Raw genomic sequence first — 20,324 nt, forward strand, 5'->3', positions numbered from 1 at the left:
AGGTTACAGGCTCAGATCCTTCAAACATGTAAACTTACCACTGAAAAAGCTGCTTAGCAAAGCTTGCTTTTTTAGGTTGGGTATATATTGTTTGGCCTTTTGCCTTTATTCGACAGAGAGGAGAGACAGGAAACAGGGTGAGAGAGATGGAAAATGACATGCAGGCCGGCGTAACCTGGCACCTGCTGTCCCTCACCATTAAGCTATCCCATCACCTGAGTAATAACGTATTTTACCTCCTTTATAATAAAGGCTGCTGCATCAGAAGGCAGAATGGTTACTCAGCATACCATCTGAGTACCAGTCAGGCAGGCCACTTCCACACTATTATATCAGAAATGTTATAAACACAACTGTTTTATCTGTTTTTATGTTCTGATTAAACTCTGTGTTTTCAACCACCAAAAATTCTTTTTTTTTCGGATGAATTTGAAAACTATGTCTGTTGCTTCTTGTGGTGAGGGAAAAAAATAAGCAGTGCAAAAATGCTGAGGTTTGACGATCATGTGATCATTGGATCCGTTTTTGGAGAATCATGACTCGCTGGCACGGTCAGTTTTTTTTTTTTTGTTCATGTTCGGTCTGTAAACAAGCAGCAATGCCACCAAAAGCCACAGAAAGCCGCTTGACTGGAATCACACAGAGCTGCTGGCTGGTGTGTCGTGCTGCACATGCCTAAATAACCAAACCCTCTCTGTGACTGGCAGGTTGCAAAATTATGCATTTTAAATTAGAAGCAATCTTAACTGTGGCTTATTTGGAGTCAACAGACTGAGTAGTTAGTAAGCAACAATAGACACAACAGTAAAGAAAAAAACCTGAAGCAACCTAAGGATAAAAAAACACATTAAGAAAAAGTTGTCAGATTAACAAGGACGAAGGCAAAAGATCTGAGGTCGATAATAAGGGAGTTACAGATTGCATTTATAACTCATCTCAATAATGGCTCATGGTGAACCAGAACTGTGATGTCTTTTAAATGGGATTAGGCATTATGTGTTTAGTGCTTTTTTCTAATGTGTATTTGTATACTGGTGTCTGTATTTGGTACTGCCTCAGTCTTGTGTTCATATACTTCTCATGTATTTTTTTTTACACATTCTTTTGTCCCTCCCTTAGGGACAACAGATGTAAATCAGCATTCTTGCAAACTCCTGCACATTTACATTTGGTATTTCACACTAATGTTCATGAATGTACTCTATCAAATAAATCAACAAATAAATAACTAGATTGTCACTCAGTAGAGTGCAGCGGTCCAACTGTCAGTCCCCTCATGAAATCACATTTAAATTCACTAGATCCAGATTTCTATTTGGATCTTCACCAGATTGCATCAGTCCTCTAAACATGCTTGTTGTCAGAAACATGATTCTTAAAAAAATAACTTCATCTCACAATGTTAAATACAGTGGCTCTGCACCCAGATCCAGATCCACACCAAATTGTATGGGTTCTTCCCTGACCAATACCACATCCTTCTACAAAGTTTCATGGTTATCCTTCTAGTAGTTTCTAATCTTGCTTACAAACTACAACCAAACAAACAGATAGTAGTGAAAACAGATGACATTTGTCTGCACTTTTTCCACAGACGAAAACTCATCAGAAACACATTCAACAAAATGGCACAACAAAGAACACTTTAGTTGTCAGTTGAGGTGGTGAGATATATTTCAGATAATGATACAGAAATATGATTTAGTTCCTGTTCTTCTTATACCTTGGTTCTGGCCACACAACATATTAACATCACATCAAGTCCAGACAAACGAAACAAACATTGACAATATGTTGCTATTGTTTCCTGCAAAGACACAACATATTACTTCTTTGTTACGTAATGTTTTCAAACCCTCAGATACAAACTCACATCAGGGCGGCTAGAAACGTTTTGTAAGTGTGTTGTATACTGCAGACAGACTGACATCAACTGACAAGAGGAAGTTCAAAATGTCAGGAGTCCACTTTGGGATTTCAGCAACAGAAAACAACAGGAGCTCTGGAGTGTGTTTTGTTGCTGTTTGCTTCGATGTAGGTTCAAACCCCTCACAGCTGTTCAAGGTGAGGACATGTTCTCGCTTCCTAATTTGCTGGCGTCCCAGGGGTCTGCGGTGGGAAGAAATGTCAGAAAGGGAAAGGACAGTGTGCTGCTGCTGTGTCCGTGTTGGTTTCCCTGCTGGGTAGCACGTGGGTTTCAAAAAGTCAGAGCAAATTCCAGCCTGAGAAAACAATCCTGTCTGTCTGCCCCACTGTCACTCTCACCTCCTCTCTGTCTCTGTGTGGGACAGTCAGTCGCTCAGGACAGCTGGCTGGCTCAGCGTGGATGTATATCTGCGTACTTGTGTATCTGGGTTCATGTGTGTGTGTTTCTCTCCCTCTCTCTTTGTGTGTGTGTGTGTGTGTGATCCTATGAGGTCACAGGTCAAGCTGTGTTTCACAGAGAGCCACGTTGTTCCCCTCCCAACAGGAAGGGAGGGCACTGTCCATATGCTGTCTTCACTCACACACACACACACACACGTATAGATTCACATGCTCACACACTATACTGGTTGGTCACAAATTCCAATAGGTACACATGTGAACTCACAACTACACAATTAGTATACTCAATATTCTACACTGACACATACATAGCCACTGATCCTCAGATGTAAACTGCAATAAATAATAATACATTTGACTTATATAGCACCTTTAAAATCAGAGTTTACTAAATGCTTTGACAGCAAAGCAAAAGGCAAATAAAAGAGAAATAAATAAAAATGAAACTTTAGCAACACTAGACGAAATCATAATACTTTCTCTCTCTAATTTGGATCCACATTCAGTCCACATGAAGCCAAAGATAACACTTAACACTGGAAATGAAAACAAATGGAAAATTATAATTTACTAATTATGTTTCAAACAAACTGTACAGAACAGTCTACCCACAGATATCATTTTACCTCTCAAGTTGACTTGAGATCCAGATGTAGATCACATCTGAGCAAACGTCATCTCCTGAGAAAGGCCCTGAACAGTGTTTAACAGTTCTGGATGTGCTGTTTGATCAGAAGTTTGATTTAATCTTTCTGAGCCTTCACGTCTGATCTGTGTTTCATTCAAGCAAAGAAGAAAAACTTCCTGCTGTCTGTGCTGCGATCCCTCATTTTAATGTCAGTAGAGCACAGCTGTTGTCAGTAACCTGGATTTACAGTTCATTTTGTCTCATGAATTTTGGATCATAAAGTAATGAACTGATTATTGATGTTTTCAGCAGCACAGTGTTTTACTGCTGTGGCAAATTTGTACATTTCCATTATTAGTGATCATGTCTTCTTATTTCTATTTGACCAACAGTCCTGACATATAAATGAACATCAAGATAAATATATCTTTGCTATAAAGCTCGGAAAATCCTACTCCAGCTTTTGTTTGTTTTATATTCGGATTGATAATTGACTTTACTGATTGACTGCTGTTGAAAATAGCTGCAGATACGTTTTCTGTTGATCAAACAATTAAACTAACGGTGACTACTTTCAAAGCTAAATGAGAGAAGTAGGAGGATATTTAGATATTCTCCTTTCATGATGGTGTTTTACTGTGGACACATCTTGGTTTCACGTGTCAATAGCAGTTTTAGATCAGCAGCTGAGTGTGGACGCAGCCTCAGTGCTAAAGCTGTTTAGGACAGTAGCGTGAAACTTTGAGACTCTGCTGTAAAACGAAAGACACTTTTCCTGCACGACCTTCTGTCTCTATTTTGTCGCTCCTCCCCTCAAATACAAACAAACTCACTGTCACCTGTATGGCTCTCTCCTCTTCTCCCTTCGCATTATTCTATTTTTGCCCCTTGACAGCAAACATGCAGTCACAGTGTGTGCAGCCAGCGTCATACAGCTGTGCTCGTAGTGTTTGAGAACGTCTTTTATTAGGCTAGAGACGATATCACACACACAAATTTGGAGGGCAGAGTTTATTTATTGTCTAGGCCCACACTCAGGAGAGCTGTGTTCACGACGTCACACACGTATGAGGGTTTGAGCAGAAAATGACAACACGTTGAGACTTTTCAAGGTGCCAAATATCTACAATGAGAGAAATCTCTCACCAGAGAAACTGCTGGTGTTCTGCTGTTCTGACTTTTGAGCTTGTCACATCAAATTACAAGCAGTTTACAAAGATGTCCAATGCTGGTCCAGCCAAGAGTGAACAAGTTTCAAGGACAAACAGATCTTACACAGACACACAAACACCATCTTCTCTAGAAGAGATGGATTCGACTAGAAATGACACGAGTCATCATGGTTGTATATTGTACAGCGCGTATTACAAAGCACGTTTGCCTCTATTTATTTATTCTCCCACTATTTATTGTTTTACTTCTGTTCTCAATTTGCGGCAAAGTAATAAATGCAGACTGACAAAAAAGTGTCATGATATAAAGCCTGCTTCATGTTTTATATTCAGACCTCACCATGTTGAAGTCTACTATTAAAAACAGCTCTGTCATGGAAACCACAGCAGTCCTTCAGGATTAGGTTTTTGAATAATAGTGCCAAGGCAGAAAGAAAAATAAGAAAAGGAATTGCTTTGCCTCATTGTTCAAAGTGGAATAAATTCTGTTTTTGTCGTTTTCGCTTATTTCAAACATCCAAAAGCAAAACACGTTCTGAAATGCACATCAATTAGACGAGATTTCTAAATATTGTTGTTGGTATATATCGTTTGAAATTCTTATTGTTTTGTGCTCTTTGAAATCTTGTTTGTTTCTGAATTTTTGTGTTCGTTAAGTGTTCCTGGCTTCTCGAGGGGCGTTAATAAATAAAATGTATGATTATTAGAACATTACAAAGACATTATTACAAGCTAAATCCAGCCACAGCCTGTGAGATCATTTATTTTCATTTTGGACTAATCACCACATTAAAACACACACAAACAGAAACAATGACTTGTTCTAACGCCTCTCCATCTGGACTGACCATTCCTCCAGTCTATCACAACAGGCAGGTGGCGCGCGCACACACACAGACACACAAACAGAGGAATGTTAAAACAAATGTTGACTATTTACACGGGACCTGTTGTTGTTTATGTACTTTCTCTCCAATTAAAATTGTTTTTGTTGTGGCTTTAAATCTAACATCAATACGGATCACTGTTCCAGCTACAGATCATCATGATGGCAGTTTCAACCTTAAATGATATTATAATGATCGCAGCTACTTCAGGCCCAGTAACATCACCTGGACCTTAGATTCCTCATCAGTTCAAGTATTTTGAACAGCCTGATCATAGATCTGAACCTTCTCAAATGAAATGCATCATATTGCACTTGGCAATATGATGACAAATATGTATTGTAAAAAGCAGTGGTGGCCAAAGTCTGACCCATGTCATGCTTAAACACAAATGTTCATTTTATGGTGTAAAAATAAGTAACAGTTAGGATATATAAAATATTTTATGCAATATGCATTTGCTGCCCCCTACTGGTTCATGTTCACTTTATGTATAGCACACAGTAAGCTGAAAATGATAAACATTAAGAACTTTCAATATTTGTTATCTTCTGATGAATATAAAATGTACCATGGGTTTCTTATAGGACTAGAACTAATGATTATTTCCGTTTTTAATAAATCAGTCATTCACTTAAATAACAAAATAATGTTATTTGCTCTAAAATTGTCATGAAACCATATTAAATGCTGGTAATAGTTTTCCACAGCCTATTGCAACATCCTGTCTTGTGCAACAGTATAAACCACAAAGAAAAGCATCACATAAGCTGCTTTCAGACATGCACGCAACTCTGGGAGTCTCCATTGGAAGTGTATGTGTGAACGTCCATGTGAGAGCCTCAGCCTCAGAGTTCTATCACATGTTCTCTGCAGAAAGTCTAGAGAATCTAATTCACCGCGAGCCAGAGGCAGGTTGATGAGGCTTCTAACATGCGACAGACACAAAAATATAAAAAACACAAAGAAAACAATTATCTACAGATGAAGCCGTGGAACCATACACAGACACCGAAGGATATGTCGATAGTTTGTGGTCATAGGAGCCTATGGGGTGTTAAAAAAAAAAAAAAAAACGTGATTTCTGTAGCAGAATCAATCAAATTTTATTTGTATAGCCCATATTCAAATCCTAATTTGTCTCATTGGGCTTAACAAGGTGTGACATCCTCTGTCGTTAACCCTCAAAAGGAGTCAGGGACAACTACCAAAATCTATTATTAAATTATTTCTGTTTAACATAGAACCGCAAATTGACCATCGGCAGTGCATGGGCTTGTTTTTGTAGAAAAGTACTTAATTCCATTATAAAAATTCTAAATAACTGGTTGAATAATAAAAATAATAATAATAACAACCTTTACATACTAATTTCCCTAATGTACAATTAAACCAATGCCTCCTACTTTACATTTTTTAAATTAAATATTTTTATCTCAGATATTGATCAAGAAGTGTGATCGCTTCAGCATTCATGGATTTGACTGGCTCAGGTGTAGTAACATGCCAAGAGCGACCTCTGCTGTCCATCACTGCTGTTGTTCATTGTGGTGAAAACAATGTCAACAACATTATGCAATCCTGAAAAATGTAATTAAAACAAACACAATCACCTTACAGTTACACATAAAGTTAAGTAGATACAATTTGTTAAGAAGGTAGAGTTGTGCTGAACTCAATTACCATTTAATGTGGAGTTTAATGTACAATTTAAAGAGGAGGTACATAACAAAAGTACCTGACTTTAAGGGAAAAGAAACAACTTAACTGGCACAAATAGTTCCATGCGTTTTATTATTTACATTGCACTGCTGTTGTTAAAAAAAAAATAGAATGAAAAACAACATTATTAAAGTTCTGGAGGAATATTGTGATCAAATTTGAGGTCAGTTCAGTGAGGCGCTTTCTTGTAGACCTCTGCGATGGCCTCTTGCAGGTTCTTTACCGACTCCATGACCAGTCGGAAACTTTCACTAAAGTTGCCGTTACCTTCCTTCACCCAGGCTGCCTGCAGCTCTCTGACCCAAGCCCGGATACCATCCAGCTGCTTCTGCACCTCTCTCTGCTCCTCCAGCTCGGCCAGCAGCGCTTGTCTGGCGCAGACCTCTGCTTCATAGGCTCTCTGCATGTCTGTCAGGGACGACTCCAGCCTCAGCATGTCCTGAAACGAGAAGGACCACAGCCAAATCACAGACAGATACAAACCGACCCTGAAAATGAGTCATGGGAAGAACCCATTAAACTTTTGTGCGGATCCCAATCAGGAAGGGGATCCAGGTATTTTTATTATCACTTTCTTTAATATTGTGAGATCACACAGGAAATGGCATCTGAGGACATCACCATGGGTTGTAGGAAACTAGAACCGATTCTGCGCAGTGTTCTGATACTTTAAAGACAAAACATTTCATCAATTAATCAAGAAAATGAACAATGAATGAAAATTATCATTGGTCCCTTGTGTAGAGTACAATAGACACATGTCATATGAAAACCCAGGAATGTGATGCATTATAACACTGCAGAGAAAAAGCTCCCATTAGAGACTGTTAACATCTACATTAGGTGAAAGGTGCAGGAGCTGTAGTCCTTTCCTTTTTCACCTGAAGTGTTAAAAATCTGAAAGTGACTAACTTTTTAACCTATAAAAAGTTCAGTTTATAATTCAGGCAGCCTGGATGTGAAGACCCCAGCACAAACTTTGGCTGAAACTCTGTTTACCCCCAAAACTCCCAAAGTGTTTTGTGGACTCAAACACCCTCCATCTGCATTGCGTTGAGTAGATAATGACCCAATTCTCATTTTTGGTTGAACTATCCCTTTACAGGTTCAGTTTGTAAGATTCAGGTGTGCTGGATCTATTGGTAGAAATTGAATATAATATAATCCTAGTAGTGTTATCGATATTGTCTTATTATTTACATTGTACGAATTGTTGTTTTTCTTCACACAACGATGGGCTCATACTATTTACATCAGGGGCGGGTCCTCTCTACGGAAGCCGCCATGTATTTATGAAGATTTCTAAAGGATACCACAGGTTTTCTTTCATGTTTGACTCTCACTAATATAACTCACTGAACCTCGAAGATAAGATGTGTAACTGAACTGAACTTGAACAGTCTACACACGCAAGAAACAGTGGCTTGTTTGCACTCCTCCACCCACCTGGAGCCCCTGGGGGTATTTGTTGTGGGTCTGGTCTTCGGGCAGCAGCACATTGGGCGGTACAGAGAAGCAGCGGTTCACCAGCAGCGCCTCCATCCGCTCCGACAGCTGCTTGAAGCGCTCCTCCAGGAACTGCTGCAGTTTGCGGCTGCACTCCCGAGCCCGGCTCCGCAGCAGCTCCTCCGCCGCGTCCGACTCGCCTTTACTCAGCTGCCTCACACACACCTTCTCCACCACGGGTAAGATGTCGTACATGCAGTCCTGGAAGACGCTGTACACCCGCAACATGCAGGTCTGCGGGGTGAAGCCGAAAAACTGAGCCTCGTATAGTTTTAAAGTGGACGGAGAGAGAATGTCTGCTTCACCGCTGACCTCCATGTTGCTCTCTTCCCGCGCCATGTCAAACCACTTTATTCTTCTGCCTACTTCTGCATGTGACGTTCATAGGACAACAAGGAGCATTACCGCCACCAGTCGGCATGGAGGCCAACTCGAGAATAAAATGTCAGTTGGTTTCAAGCCAACATCCTTTCCGATTTTTATTTTCATTTTATAATAAAATGTCTCTAGCTTCCAATTTGATTGAAAATTAGGTTTTTAGCGAACTCATATGATCGTATTCATACAACACATTTGATCGATCTCTACAAAACTGGATAATATTTTAGTTTATATTTATATTGAGAATTATTTTGTGATGTAAATCGTTTTATCGTTTTACTAGATTTATATTTAGTGAGCTGTACTGGTTTCAGACAGTTCGCTCGTGACGTCAGGCCGCAGGTCTCGGACACGCCCCCTCGCTGGGAGGAAAGGCACATGTGCGGGCCCAAGCTTCATGGTGCCTCATTTGTTTGCTCTACTGCGCCACCAGGTGGACAATAAGTGTAAAATAGGAAGAGTGATTATAATGACAACATGGATTTTGGTGTGTGAAGCTTTGAATTGAATAAATGAATGAATGATGTTTGCAATGCCAATACATAAATTATGAACTTATTAATATAGTGTGTGTCTTTATGATACAATGGCGGGGTCAAAATGGGAAATAAAAACAAATTGGACAGAGGGTTTTGATGTGAATGTGCTTGTGTTACTAGGGAGTCGGGACAACTTGTAAAATATGGACATTTTATTCATTTTTATTAAAAAAATTACAACTTTTCCACAGTGCTGGGTTTCAGGCAGTTACCTTTTTTTTGCAAACAAACGCGCAATAAAGTCCCAAGTCCACAAAATGTGAGGGGGGGTCCATTGCCTTTCGCTGCCACTAATATTTCGATTCGCACGCTAAACACCCGCGAACCATTGCCGGACTCAGTCACGTGGTACGGCCGGTTCGCGAGCATAGCCCGCGAGGCTCTGAACATACGTCATCAACACAAGCCTCCATACACCTCCCTGGATCACTCGACACGGAAGGACGCATCACTAGCTCCTTCTTCTCGGTCTGTGTTGTTAGTGGCTCCTGCTCCCACACGTGTGGTGCTTCCTATGTGAATCTCTCTCCTCTGAACTCGGCTACAGATTCATACTCCTCCGTCACATCAGGTAAACCAGCCGTTAACCAGTTTGGGTTTGTGGGTCTGCGCAGCTGCCTCTCCCGGCTCGAGCAGAGTTTATGGTCCCTGGAAGTTTAGCCGGGCTGGCTACTGCTAGCTTCGCGGTTTAAGCTAGCAGCTGCCGATGCGTCTACTTTTTTTTGTTATGGTGTTGCTAACGTTAGCTAGCTAGCAACTATAGCTAGCCTGGCTGGCAAACGAAACCAAAGTGCGACACAAGCCCTGTGTGATGTGTGCGTTTTTCCATGTGAAGCAGAAATGTGATGTTTCCGTTGTGTCGTCCTCTCCAGGTGCAAAGCCATACAATCCAATAACCATGGGGGCTTATCTGTCGCAGCCTAACACGACCAAGACCTCTTCCGATGGCGGCAACAGCCACATGAGCTACGGCTACTCTGCTATGCAGGGCTGGCGTGTCTCCATGGAGGTAAGGCGGAAAGAAAGAGGGGCCGCATCAAAAGACAACCATGTTGCCGCCTTGTGTCCCGAAGAGAGATCAGTTTGCAGTTGTAAACGGCGGGATGATCGTTAGTGAGGCTTTTTTCTCTAGGTTTGAACGCAGCTGGTCTCTCACTCCCCTAAACCAGCTTCTCTCCCAGCATCCACTGCAGTGATGATTAAAACCATAATTCATCCTCAGGGTGTTTTTATATGAGTTACATTAAATTTCTCTCTGACAGTATCCAATAGTGTGTAGCTGTATTGAAAGACCTTGTGTCGCATTTGGTAGCCATTTGGGTTTAATACACCGGCTATCAACTTAATAGAGAAGGGTAAACCTTTTTACTGAGTACATGCACGTTATTGAATCAGTCCAAATACATGTATGAACATGTGCAGTGATAATAACACAAGGCTCATCTGCAGTTAGAGAACACAAACTTTTGAGACACAACCTAAATCATATTATTTTTACCTGAATGACTGAAGATAATACTCATGCACTTTTGAAATCGAACTCCTTATTAGAAGCTATTGTGTAAAATGTTGAACTTAAAATAAACTAAAGCTGTCAAATAACTGTAGTGTAGTAGAAAGTACATTTCCCCCATAAAAGTAGTGAGGTGTAAGTAGAAAGTAGCATTGAGTGTAAATACACGAGTTCATTACAAGTATCGGAAATCTACTTAGATAATTATAGTTGGTTACCTTCAACCAACTACAGAACGGAATAATCGGTATTTTAAGCCTTAAAATGTCTGAAATAAATACAAATATCACCTACTAGGTCTTCCATCGCACATCAAAAATGGGTTTTATTAGGGAAATATTTTAGCTTAGTTTGTAGGTCAACGATACAGATATTAGTACACTGTAATAAATCTACAAACAAAACCAATGAGTAAGTGATAACTGACAAACACCCCAGTCATAGACTACGGACACCTGCGGTTTCTGTTCGTAGTTTACAAGAGAACATTGGTATTTTGAGGGCTATTCTCTACTTGGCTACTTCATTTAATTCTCAATTATGACAGTGTAAGTAATACTGGGACTCTGATAGTCATATCTATTATACTTCACATATGTCTTAAATTGAACTCATGGTCATAAAGGCATTCCATCCCTCATTACACTGTAACATAAGATGCACCCCTCCCCTTTTGGGAATGAATGGAACATCTACTTTTTGTCGTCCCATCCCCTCTCGTCCACTTCCAAAATCTACACATTGCTGCTTTGAACACCAAGACGGGAATTTTGTTTGTAATTTTACATTGTTTTGTCACAGGATGCTCACAACTGTATCACAGATTTTGACGAAGATACCGCAATGTTCGCAGTATATGATGGACACGGAGGTATGATAATTATATTATTCTATTTCTAGTATTTTCTTGCTAAACTTTAACAGTTACACATATTCATAACGTTGGTGGTGCACAATACACAAACCTTTTCTAGTAAGGAACACCACAATGTCCTTTGTTTATCACAAAACACCCATCTTTATTGTTTCCATGATTTTATCTTCCTAGCTTGTTGGACACTGTGTAAACACACCTACCCTGAGAATTTATACAACTTGCTGTTTTCATTTAGGGGAAGAGGTGGCTCTTTACTGTTCAAAGTACCTTCCTGAAATCATCAAGGAGCAGAAGACCTACAAAGATGGCAAACTGCAAAAGGTGAGATCCTGTCGAAGCCCCAGATTCTCATGGCCAGATGTGTATTACTCTACTCTGGCATAGATACAGTTTACATTTGAGTGTGGTCATCTTTTTTCTTTGGGTCCGCAGTCCCCACACATTCACAGCAGCCTCTGAATAGACCTGCAACATGAATTGATGGCTGCACAGGTCTATTTTTTTTAACCAGCACCCACAAAGTCACATCTTGACCTGTCTAGACTGCTGACATATGTCCCGCGACCCGACCGGTCACCCGTGATTAAACATAACTGCTGCATACACAGTCAGTCACATCTAATGGGTTATGTTTCCTTGAGTTGTGATCTTAGAATATTATCTATGAATTGTCCTGCAGCTGTCAGTCTGTTTGCTTGGTGACGACATGTCTAGTTTTCAGGTATCAAAAGCTAATACTGTTAAGAATATTTTACACTCAGGATGTATTCATCCCTGGCTATTATTTGTAATCATGTGATCTACCATAGGCTTTATATTAGCTGATTTAAACTAAACCAAGTGTTACACTGCTACTTGTCTTTTACCGACAAACCTTCCTGCTTGTCGCCAGGCACTGGAAGAAGCCTTCCTGGCCATCGACAGCAGAATAACCACAGAGGAAGTCATCAAGGAGCTGGTCCAGATCGCTGGACGGCCCACAGAGGAGCCGCCCGTTGAAAAGGTGTCAGAGGAGGATGATTGTGAGTACACGTTTATTTCATTTATGTGGTAAGGTTTGGTGGGGATGTCCGTTGTAAGGAAAATAACTTGGAACAACCAGTCTGATAAATTAGGAAAGGAAAATGTCACAAAGTGAAATCTGAAATGGAACATAGCAAACTTTGAGAATACAAAAAAGACTAGTCATGCTGAAGTGTGGTTGTACACACCACTAATAGATTTAAAACAGTGATGCAAGATCTGAACAACTCCAGAGTTAGTTCAGGTTGCTGCTTTTTGTTTCAGTGGAAACAGAGGAGGCCGCTATGCTCCACGAGGAGGCTACGCTGACCATAGAGGAGCTGCTGGTTCGCTACGGCCAGAACCGCAATGCTGTCAAACACGCTGCTGCCCTCAGGTATACCAACAAACTTGTTCTTATCTCACTGGACTTTGTGGCCATTACGTACAGTGGCTTTAACATTCAATAAAATTGGCTCTCGGCCTTCTGGAATTTCTTACTTCAATGGGGTACTCACGCAAGTCCACTATAACATTTTCATCACTTCCTCCTTTCTGCTCATTTAACTGATCCCCATGTCAAGATAAATAACACAATGACATCATCTCACAACACCGTTCTTTAAAATGTCACTAATATAATGTAAAGATGCGACATTGGTTGGTAGATATCCTGGATGTTGTAATATAGTCCAGCGTTATCTTAGTAGTTGAGTAAAACAACAGTTACAATTTTAAGACTAATGTTGCTTACCTCTCTTTGTGTTTTATTGTCAGTGCGGCTGCTAAGAAGGCGTCCTGCCCACACCCCGAAGCCTCAGGAGATGGGAAAGTTGGGGAAGGACAGAAGAAAGAGGGGGTGAACGGACAATTGGTGAAGCAAGGCGAAGGAGCGGCATGTGCGTCCAAGCTGCGGGCCTGTCGGAGAACAGCAGCGGGTGAAGGCAGTGGTGCAGGTACAGAATAGATGGCAGAGATGGAAAAATGTGTTCGTTTAATTTGTAACAAAAAACCTTTAATATCAAAATGAGTAGGTGAACATAGGAAAAAAAAAAACTTAAATATGTATTCAATTTGAGCACTTATTACACGTCTTGTGCATTTTCTCCAGTCAATATTGCCGACTTTTCTCTTGTCAAACACCCTGTTACCATTGCTTAACCATAACAGCAGCTGACGGTGGAGATTCTGGGAGCTCCAATGGAGAAGAAACAGCCGGTAAGGCTGGTAAAGCCGGTAAGGCCGAAGGAGATGCAGGTCCTTCCTGCTCCTCTCTGACCTCAAAGGCTGGAGGAGATTCAAAGTCCAGGTTCTTTGATGACAGTGACGAGTCTGAGGAGGGAGAGGAAGAGGAGGGCAGTGATGAAGAGGTGAGAGCAGGAGACTAAAATATATTTTTGCTTTGCTGCAAGACTTACTCACTTTGAAATGGATCTAAAAACTTTTTTATTAGGATGGTAGTGAAGAGGAGGAAGGTGACAGCAGCGAGATGGAAGAAGAGGAAGATACCGAAGAAGACTCTGAGGAGGAAGATGAGGAGGAAATGTGTCTACCTGGAATGGATGGCAAGGAGGAGGTGTGTGCAACCTCCTGATCAGCAGTATGACTACTGCCAACTACATACAGTCTATAAAGTGTTAATTGTTTATATAATGAAAGTTGTCTCAGTCTATTTTCAAGGGTGTTGATTTTGCCTTTCGCCATGTGAGCTCTATAAATATCGTCCTTCTATAACAAAATGACTGATCAAAAAATATTTGGAACTCTAATTTTACCCTTGTTTAAACAAGTCTTCAAATTTTATATAAATTGTAAGACACCAACAAGTTATCTAGTTTTAATATTGGGTCTTATCACATTTTTCACAGCCTGGATCAGACAGCGGCACCACAGCTGTCGTGGCTCTGATCCGAGGGAAGCAGCTGATCGTGGCCAACGCTGGAGACTCCCGCTGTGTGGTTTCTGAACAGGGTAAGTCAAAACAATAAGAAGCCAGTTCACCTCAATAATGCGCATTATATATTAAATGTATCCAAAATATCCAACTTCATTCTGGTGTCTATTAAGCCAATTTCAAATACATTAAGTATCATTTGTATCGGTGTGCAGCATCATTTTATTTTGTGACCTAATCACTTATTTATGTTTAATGATCCAGAAAGTAAAAATATGATCGCAAGAATATTCAGGAGTTCCCTCTGTTATTATGGCATTCTACTTTATAACCTAGAGTGTCAGCACAGCAAATAAAAAGTTATGAACATAACAATCTTGAAAACATTTCTTACCTATTATCAGTTGATCTTTTGATGTTACTGGACTTCAGCCGATCAAAGTTGCCACTGAAATGTGCAGCGGTAGAGCTTTGAATCTAAGGCTCTGCTGTTTTATTGTATGTAAGAGAAAAGCTCTGTTCCTGTGTTGCTGTAGGCAAAGCTGTCGACATGTCTTATGACCACAAACCAGAGGACGAGTTGGAACTGGCTCGCATCAAGAACGCTGGAGGGAAAGTGACCATGGATGGGCGCGTCAATGGAGGATTGAACTTGTCCAGAGCTATTGGTATGGACGAGTTGGTGATTTTCTTCTGACTATTCAGAATTAAACTCTGCTCTGTCAAGTCATTTTCAGTTTTGAATTCAAATCACAATATCATATTCTTCTCCTCTGATAGGATCACATTCATAAGCACAGATTAATTTCATAATATTTATCTGGACTCTGGTTCTCAGGTGACCACTTCTACAAGAGGAACAAGACTCTGCCTCCAGAGGAGCAGATGATTTCTTCGATGCCGGACGTCAAAGTTTTGACCCTTAATGAGGAGAACGACTTCATGGTCATTGCCTGCGACGGCATCTGGTGAGTAGCAGTATAAGTGAGGCCAAGTATTAAAGAGAAGTCATGTCTTGTAAAGAGGAATTTCCGTTTTATCTGGGTGAAACTGATGTTTTTTTAGGACATGGTAAAAGATCGGTGTGTGTATATATATATTTTTTTTTTATTTGATCGCCGATGCCACACGGCATTTTCGGCAGTATCAGAAGCATTTCTGATACTGCTATCAGCGCATCTCAAGCTAGAAGTTATTCTCTAACCTCGTCCTGCATACTCGTGTGAGCCTGATATTTGTTCCAAAGTCTTAATCTTATGAGGTCATTAAGCACAATGAAAGTGTTTCTGTAGCTGATAATTAGCACTTTACGTGCTTGAGATTGTTTTTCCTTTCGATTTGCCACTCATCTGTTGATGCCTCTGTGTGTGTGCAGGAATGTGTTGAGCAGTCAGGAGGTGGTGGACTTCGTCAGTAAGAGGATCAAACCAGACCAGAGTGGCAAAGTCAGACCCCTTTCATCTATTGTGGAAGAGGTGAGAAAGTTTCCCATACACACTTTTACACAAATCATATCTGTAGCTGGGCTTCAGAGCCCAGAGATCAAAGCATAGACATGGAAACAAATGGATTTGCAATTTGCAGTTTTAATCACTGTAGAAATGTACTTAACAAATGCTTTCCTCCGTTTCTAAGTGAGGCATTAAGATGTTTGCGTGCCTGAAATTTGCGGATTATTCTAGCAATCACTTATATTTAATTTGCAACTGATATGTAGTCAGTGTGCTATCTAGCTTATAGCTTAATTTGAAACTAAAAACATTGTCCTAAGTTCACACCTTAAATGTAAAATACCTTGCATTCCCCTGACAGCTGGTGGACCACTGTTTGGCCCCTGACACATCTGGAGATGGGACAGGATGTGACAACATGACTTGCATCATCATCACCTTCCGGCCACACCCGTCAGATGACACAAAGAAGAGAAAGCACCCGGAGGAGGCAGAAGGGACCGAGCCGGAGAAGAACGGAAACGACAGCAAAAAGGCTAAAAGTGACTAGAGGAAAGAGAAACTGTCCCAATGAGAGCAGCTGGTCCCAGTCTACACCAGAGACACATTCTGTTCAAAATGTAATCCTTACCTCACAAGCAAAGTATTCATCCTAAGACAGAAATCACAAATTCTATGTGTTTGCTCAAAGATCCCCTGACCTACGATCATCAGTATAGTTCTTGTTGTCTGTTTTAGGTGGATTCACACTTTCACACCCATCCAGTCGTTTTCTTTTGTTTGGTTTTGTTGGAAAGAAGCTGGACTCACTTTAACTCCTTAAATCCGGAACAGTCGGACTGAATACTGCATCACTTACCATGAATTTATTACTGTCTCACTTGGTATAATATAAAGGAAACATTAGAAAACATTATCAATTCAGAGGATCTTACTCTCCTTTGTCGCCCAATTTAAGGTTTCATCCTGCCATGGGACTGCCAATGGTAGTATAGTGTTTCACTGAATGTGTTAACGTTTTCTGTTTCATGGTACATCCAAACTTATGTTTTTACAAGCCCCTAAATAGAAACCTTTGGTAAATGTAATTTGCCCAAATAATATAAAAAAAAAAAATACTGGATTGCATTTAGAAACTTGGAGTTAAACAAATGATGGCGCAGATGTTAGCACGCTCGCTTCATGATCTTTTACAATAGCCTCAATCACCAGTGGCAACCTGGAGGTTTAATACCTGCAAGAGTTCTACCTTATCAGTCCAAGCAAAGAAATCCCTCGTCAAACGATGTGCTTCCTGTCGGACTGGCACATGCGTGCTTAGTGAACATGTTATCGACCGAGATCATTTGGTTCTGAGATGAAAACAAATTAGTGTGGATGTACCCCAGGTTCCTCTCTGGTAGTTATCGCACTGAGAAGAACTGAAGGATGTTTGAGTTCTAGTCCAGTTTCTTGACTTCAGCATTTTCACCTTTTTTCTTTCGATTGAAACGCAAGTTATTTAGTTTTTCAGTCACATTATATATCCTGGTACTTCACCATTTTCCTGCCTTTCTTTTGATTCCTGCATCTTGTCTTGATCGAAAATCTGTAAATTTCTATACGGCGTAAAGATGTCATGGTTTTGGGAGCGAGTGTAATTGCATCTGTAAGAGATGTTAGCATGGAAACGGAGGCAAGCCTTTACATGTCTCTCCAGAGAGAGGTGTTGATAGAGGCCGGGGACGAGCCCTCCACCGGCAGCTCATCTCCAGGACTCTTACCTTTCTCCACCCAGTCCCTCTCTGTCTGTCCCCCGTTATCCTTGTTACAACTTTTTAAGACTCTCTTGTACATGTGTTTTTATTTAAACTGTATTTCCACTCAAATGTTCATGAATTTCCTTTTTGATGATTTAATCCTTTGGCAGTTTTTAAAAACAATCCTTTTTGTGAGCACACAGTGTCTTGACGCTGGATTGCGGAGAGGATGCACAAGGTTCATTTTGAGTGGAAATACTGTTTGAATTTCTGAGCACCAAGACAGTGAAACTGTTAGAAGAATTTTCTTTATTGTCAGAATCCTCATTTAAACAATGTTGTGTGACTAAGTTTGTTTCTAGTGTAATATCTCTTCACCATGCCCTTTTTTCTGTACATAGTTTTTTCAATACTTGTAATTGAAGAAAAAGAAAATGCTTTTTCTTTGTAATTGTGAGTCAATGTGACATTTTGGTGCATACTCTTTTGACACCAGTATGTAAGTACATACAATTACATTTTTTTTTTTTTAAATAATGCGATAATTGAGTCTTGTGTTTAATTTACAACAACCAGTGTCTTTATTTACTAATATTTCAGCCACATATTTAATTGTGAAACAATTTTCGTACATGTGATGTTTGCTTCTTAAATACTGTGATAAGAATTTAGAATCCACATAAGATAAATGAAACGGACACAGCTGCAACACAAATCAATGATTACATGTGAAGTTTACTTGGGTTCAGGAGCAGGCCAATCACTCACACACACACCCCCCCCCCATCCCCTGTCAAGCCTACATTTAGCTGGTCAACACATCACACTCTTTCAACATCCAACCTTTTCTTTCTTTTTGTTCACCCTTGTATCTCTATCCTCTGCTCAACCTTACTTTCACCCCATCACTGTCCTTCCCTCATCCCTACCCATCAGCCCAGTTGGGTCAGCTGATAGGTAGGGTATATTAAGTGTATCCATCCAGTAATCGTCACAACCCTAACCTCATGGTGGAGCTGTGCTACTTAGCAGTGTGCTGCCTACACTTTTAACAAACTGTAGGACAACAGACCATCCTGTAGATGGCAGCAAAGACATTTTAAGCTGCCACTCTGGTGCTTTAAAACAGCAGATCGCAATTCCATATGGAGAGAGTTGTAACCATGTGCCATGAAAGTCAGTAAAAAGTCAGAGTGTCACCCCCACTCATTGTTCTCAAGAGCTGATCTCATTGGGCTCTCACACACACACACACACACACACACAGTGGCATAATGTATCCCCTTGCCCCTTACACTTATCTTAGCCCTCCCAACTCAATGCCTAACCCTAAAACCAATTCTTAACCCACAAAATACCCTTTGAATTTGCAAGGTCCAGACAAAATTCTCTCAAAGTCAAAGTGTCCTCACCATGATGATATTGAACCATAATTGGTCCTCAATCCTATAGAAGGACAAGCACACACACACACACACAATCACCTGTACCCTGGCAGGTTAGAGATAGTACAGTAGCCTCCTGATGTCTTTGAATCGAATGAAATCAGTTTGTCCCCAACAGCACATGATCACAGTCCATCTCATGACGCCGCAGTGGGTTATACTTTAAATTCTCCATGGAAACAGCAAAGAAAAAAAAAGAGTTTAGTTCCCATCAGCCTTGGGGGCCTCTCTGTCCTGCACCGTCATTGGCTGCTGCCCGACAGTCGTGGCGGTTGCTCTGCTCCCCCGAGGATCAGTGCTGCTGCAGGAACAATAGAAAGCAAGAGAGGAAACACACGCTGTCCTTGGAATCTAAAAATGTCATTGCACAGACACACATACACACACACACACACACACATGAACACACACATTTTCTCCCCCTCTTTTACAGGCAGGATGTTTTTTGTTCTCATGGTGTAGATTAGTGGTTTCAATGGTGCGTGTGTGTGTGTGTGTGTGTGTGTGACAGAAATACAGACCAAAGAAAACTTTGCGTGTGGGTGAATGTGACTCTTTTGTCCTTGGGGTTATAATGTATATGATTAAACTGCTGTTTTCGGTCAGAATACTGTCCCAGAGTAGGAAGTGTGTCTCTTTCTGCACCGTCCACAGCTGTATCCTCTGTTCCAGCCACGCCAACACCAAACCTAACCCACGGTATATATTGATTTCTAAATGCCTCTCATATTCTATGGGACAGTGTGTGCAGCTGTTCTCGGTCGACTTTTTACTGCAGCAACTGTAAAAGTTTCTAAAAGGCCACTACTATAGAACTCAATGGCGGCCTTGTCCAGCTGTATGTGTAGGGGGAGTTTCCTCTGTCGGCACACTCTTAAACTTGACTGATGGCTGTGGAGGAGAACCATAGGAGTCCGACTAGACCTGTACACATAGAACAGTGTGTGTGTGAGTGTGTGTGTGTCCTCTAGCCAACAGGTTTTATATAAAAAAGGCTAGACCACAATAGCAGGTTGTAGTTGGACACTGAAAGCATTCATCACGGCTTTCGTCGTCTTTTTGGATCTCGTGCCCTCTATCTTAAAACCGCATATTGCAATGTGCCAAAACACACACACTCATACGTACTCACACAATCCAGTGGTCACCAAAGCGGGTTAAATAAAGGTGGAAAAGCAAAACATTATTATAAGATACATGGATTTAAGCAGTAGGTTAAAATCTTATTTTAGGTTTAGTA

At 40.7% G+C, this 20,324-nt stretch overlaps 2 protein-coding genes across 2 annotated transcripts; one reads left to right on the forward strand and one right to left on the reverse strand.

Moving 5' to 3' along the window:
- Positions 1-6,096: 6,096 nt before the first annotated feature.
- mis12 (MIS12 kinetochore complex component) lies at positions 6,097-8,594 on the reverse strand. The gene is made up of 2 exons (XM_053421869.1): positions 8,184-8,594; positions 6,097-7,176 (listed from the first exon to the last, which is right to left on the reverse strand). The coding sequence occupies exons 1-2, from the start codon at positions 8,580-8,582 to the stop codon at positions 6,907-6,909; spliced, it is 669 nt and encodes a 222-aa protein (XP_053277844.1). The 5' UTR covers positions 8,583-8,594; the 3' UTR covers positions 6,097-6,906.
- A 947-nt stretch (positions 8,595-9,541) lies between these two features.
- Positions 9,542-18,173, forward strand: ppm1g (protein phosphatase, Mg2+/Mn2+ dependent, 1G). Its single transcript, XM_053424409.1, has 14 exons — positions 9,542-9,734; positions 10,036-10,172; positions 11,478-11,547; positions 11,789-11,874; positions 12,446-12,575; positions 12,841-12,952; positions 13,333-13,511; positions 13,726-13,925; positions 14,009-14,131; positions 14,424-14,526; positions 14,986-15,117; positions 15,288-15,417; positions 15,825-15,924; positions 16,262-18,173. The coding sequence occupies exons 2-14, from the start codon at positions 10,062-10,064 to the stop codon at positions 16,448-16,450; spliced, it is 1,665 nt and encodes a 554-aa protein (XP_053280384.1). The 5' UTR covers positions 9,542-9,734; positions 10,036-10,061; the 3' UTR covers positions 16,451-18,173.
- The last annotated feature ends 2,151 nt before the right edge of the window (positions 18,174-20,324 follow it).

Source organism: Pleuronectes platessa, chromosome 1, assembly GCF_947347685.1.
Source record: "Pleuronectes platessa chromosome 1, fPlePla1.1, whole genome shotgun sequence".
Classification (NCBI taxonomy): Eukaryota; Metazoa; Chordata; class Actinopteri; order Pleuronectiformes; family Pleuronectidae; genus Pleuronectes; species Pleuronectes platessa.

Coding starts and splice junctions, on each gene's coding strand:
- mis12 (XM_053421869.1), bottom strand. CDS start 8,582: ATGGCGCGGGAAGAGAGCAACATGGAGGTCAGCGGTGAAGCAGACATT. Junction 7,177..8,183: donor AATACCCCCAGGGGCTCCAG/GTGGGTGGAGGA, acceptor TTCTCGTTTCAG/GACATGCTGAGGCTGGAGTC.
- ppm1g (XM_053424409.1), top strand. CDS start 10,062: ATGGGGGCTTATCTGTCGCAGCCTAACACGACCAAGACCTCTTCCGAT. Junction 11,548..11,788: donor AGTATATGATGGACACGGAG/GTATGATAATTA, acceptor GTTTTCATTTAG/GGGAAGAGGTGGCTCTTTAC. Junction 13,926..14,008: donor AGGAGGGCAGTGATGAAGAG/GTGAGAGCAGGA, acceptor CTTTTTTATTAG/GATGGTAGTGAAGAGGAGGA.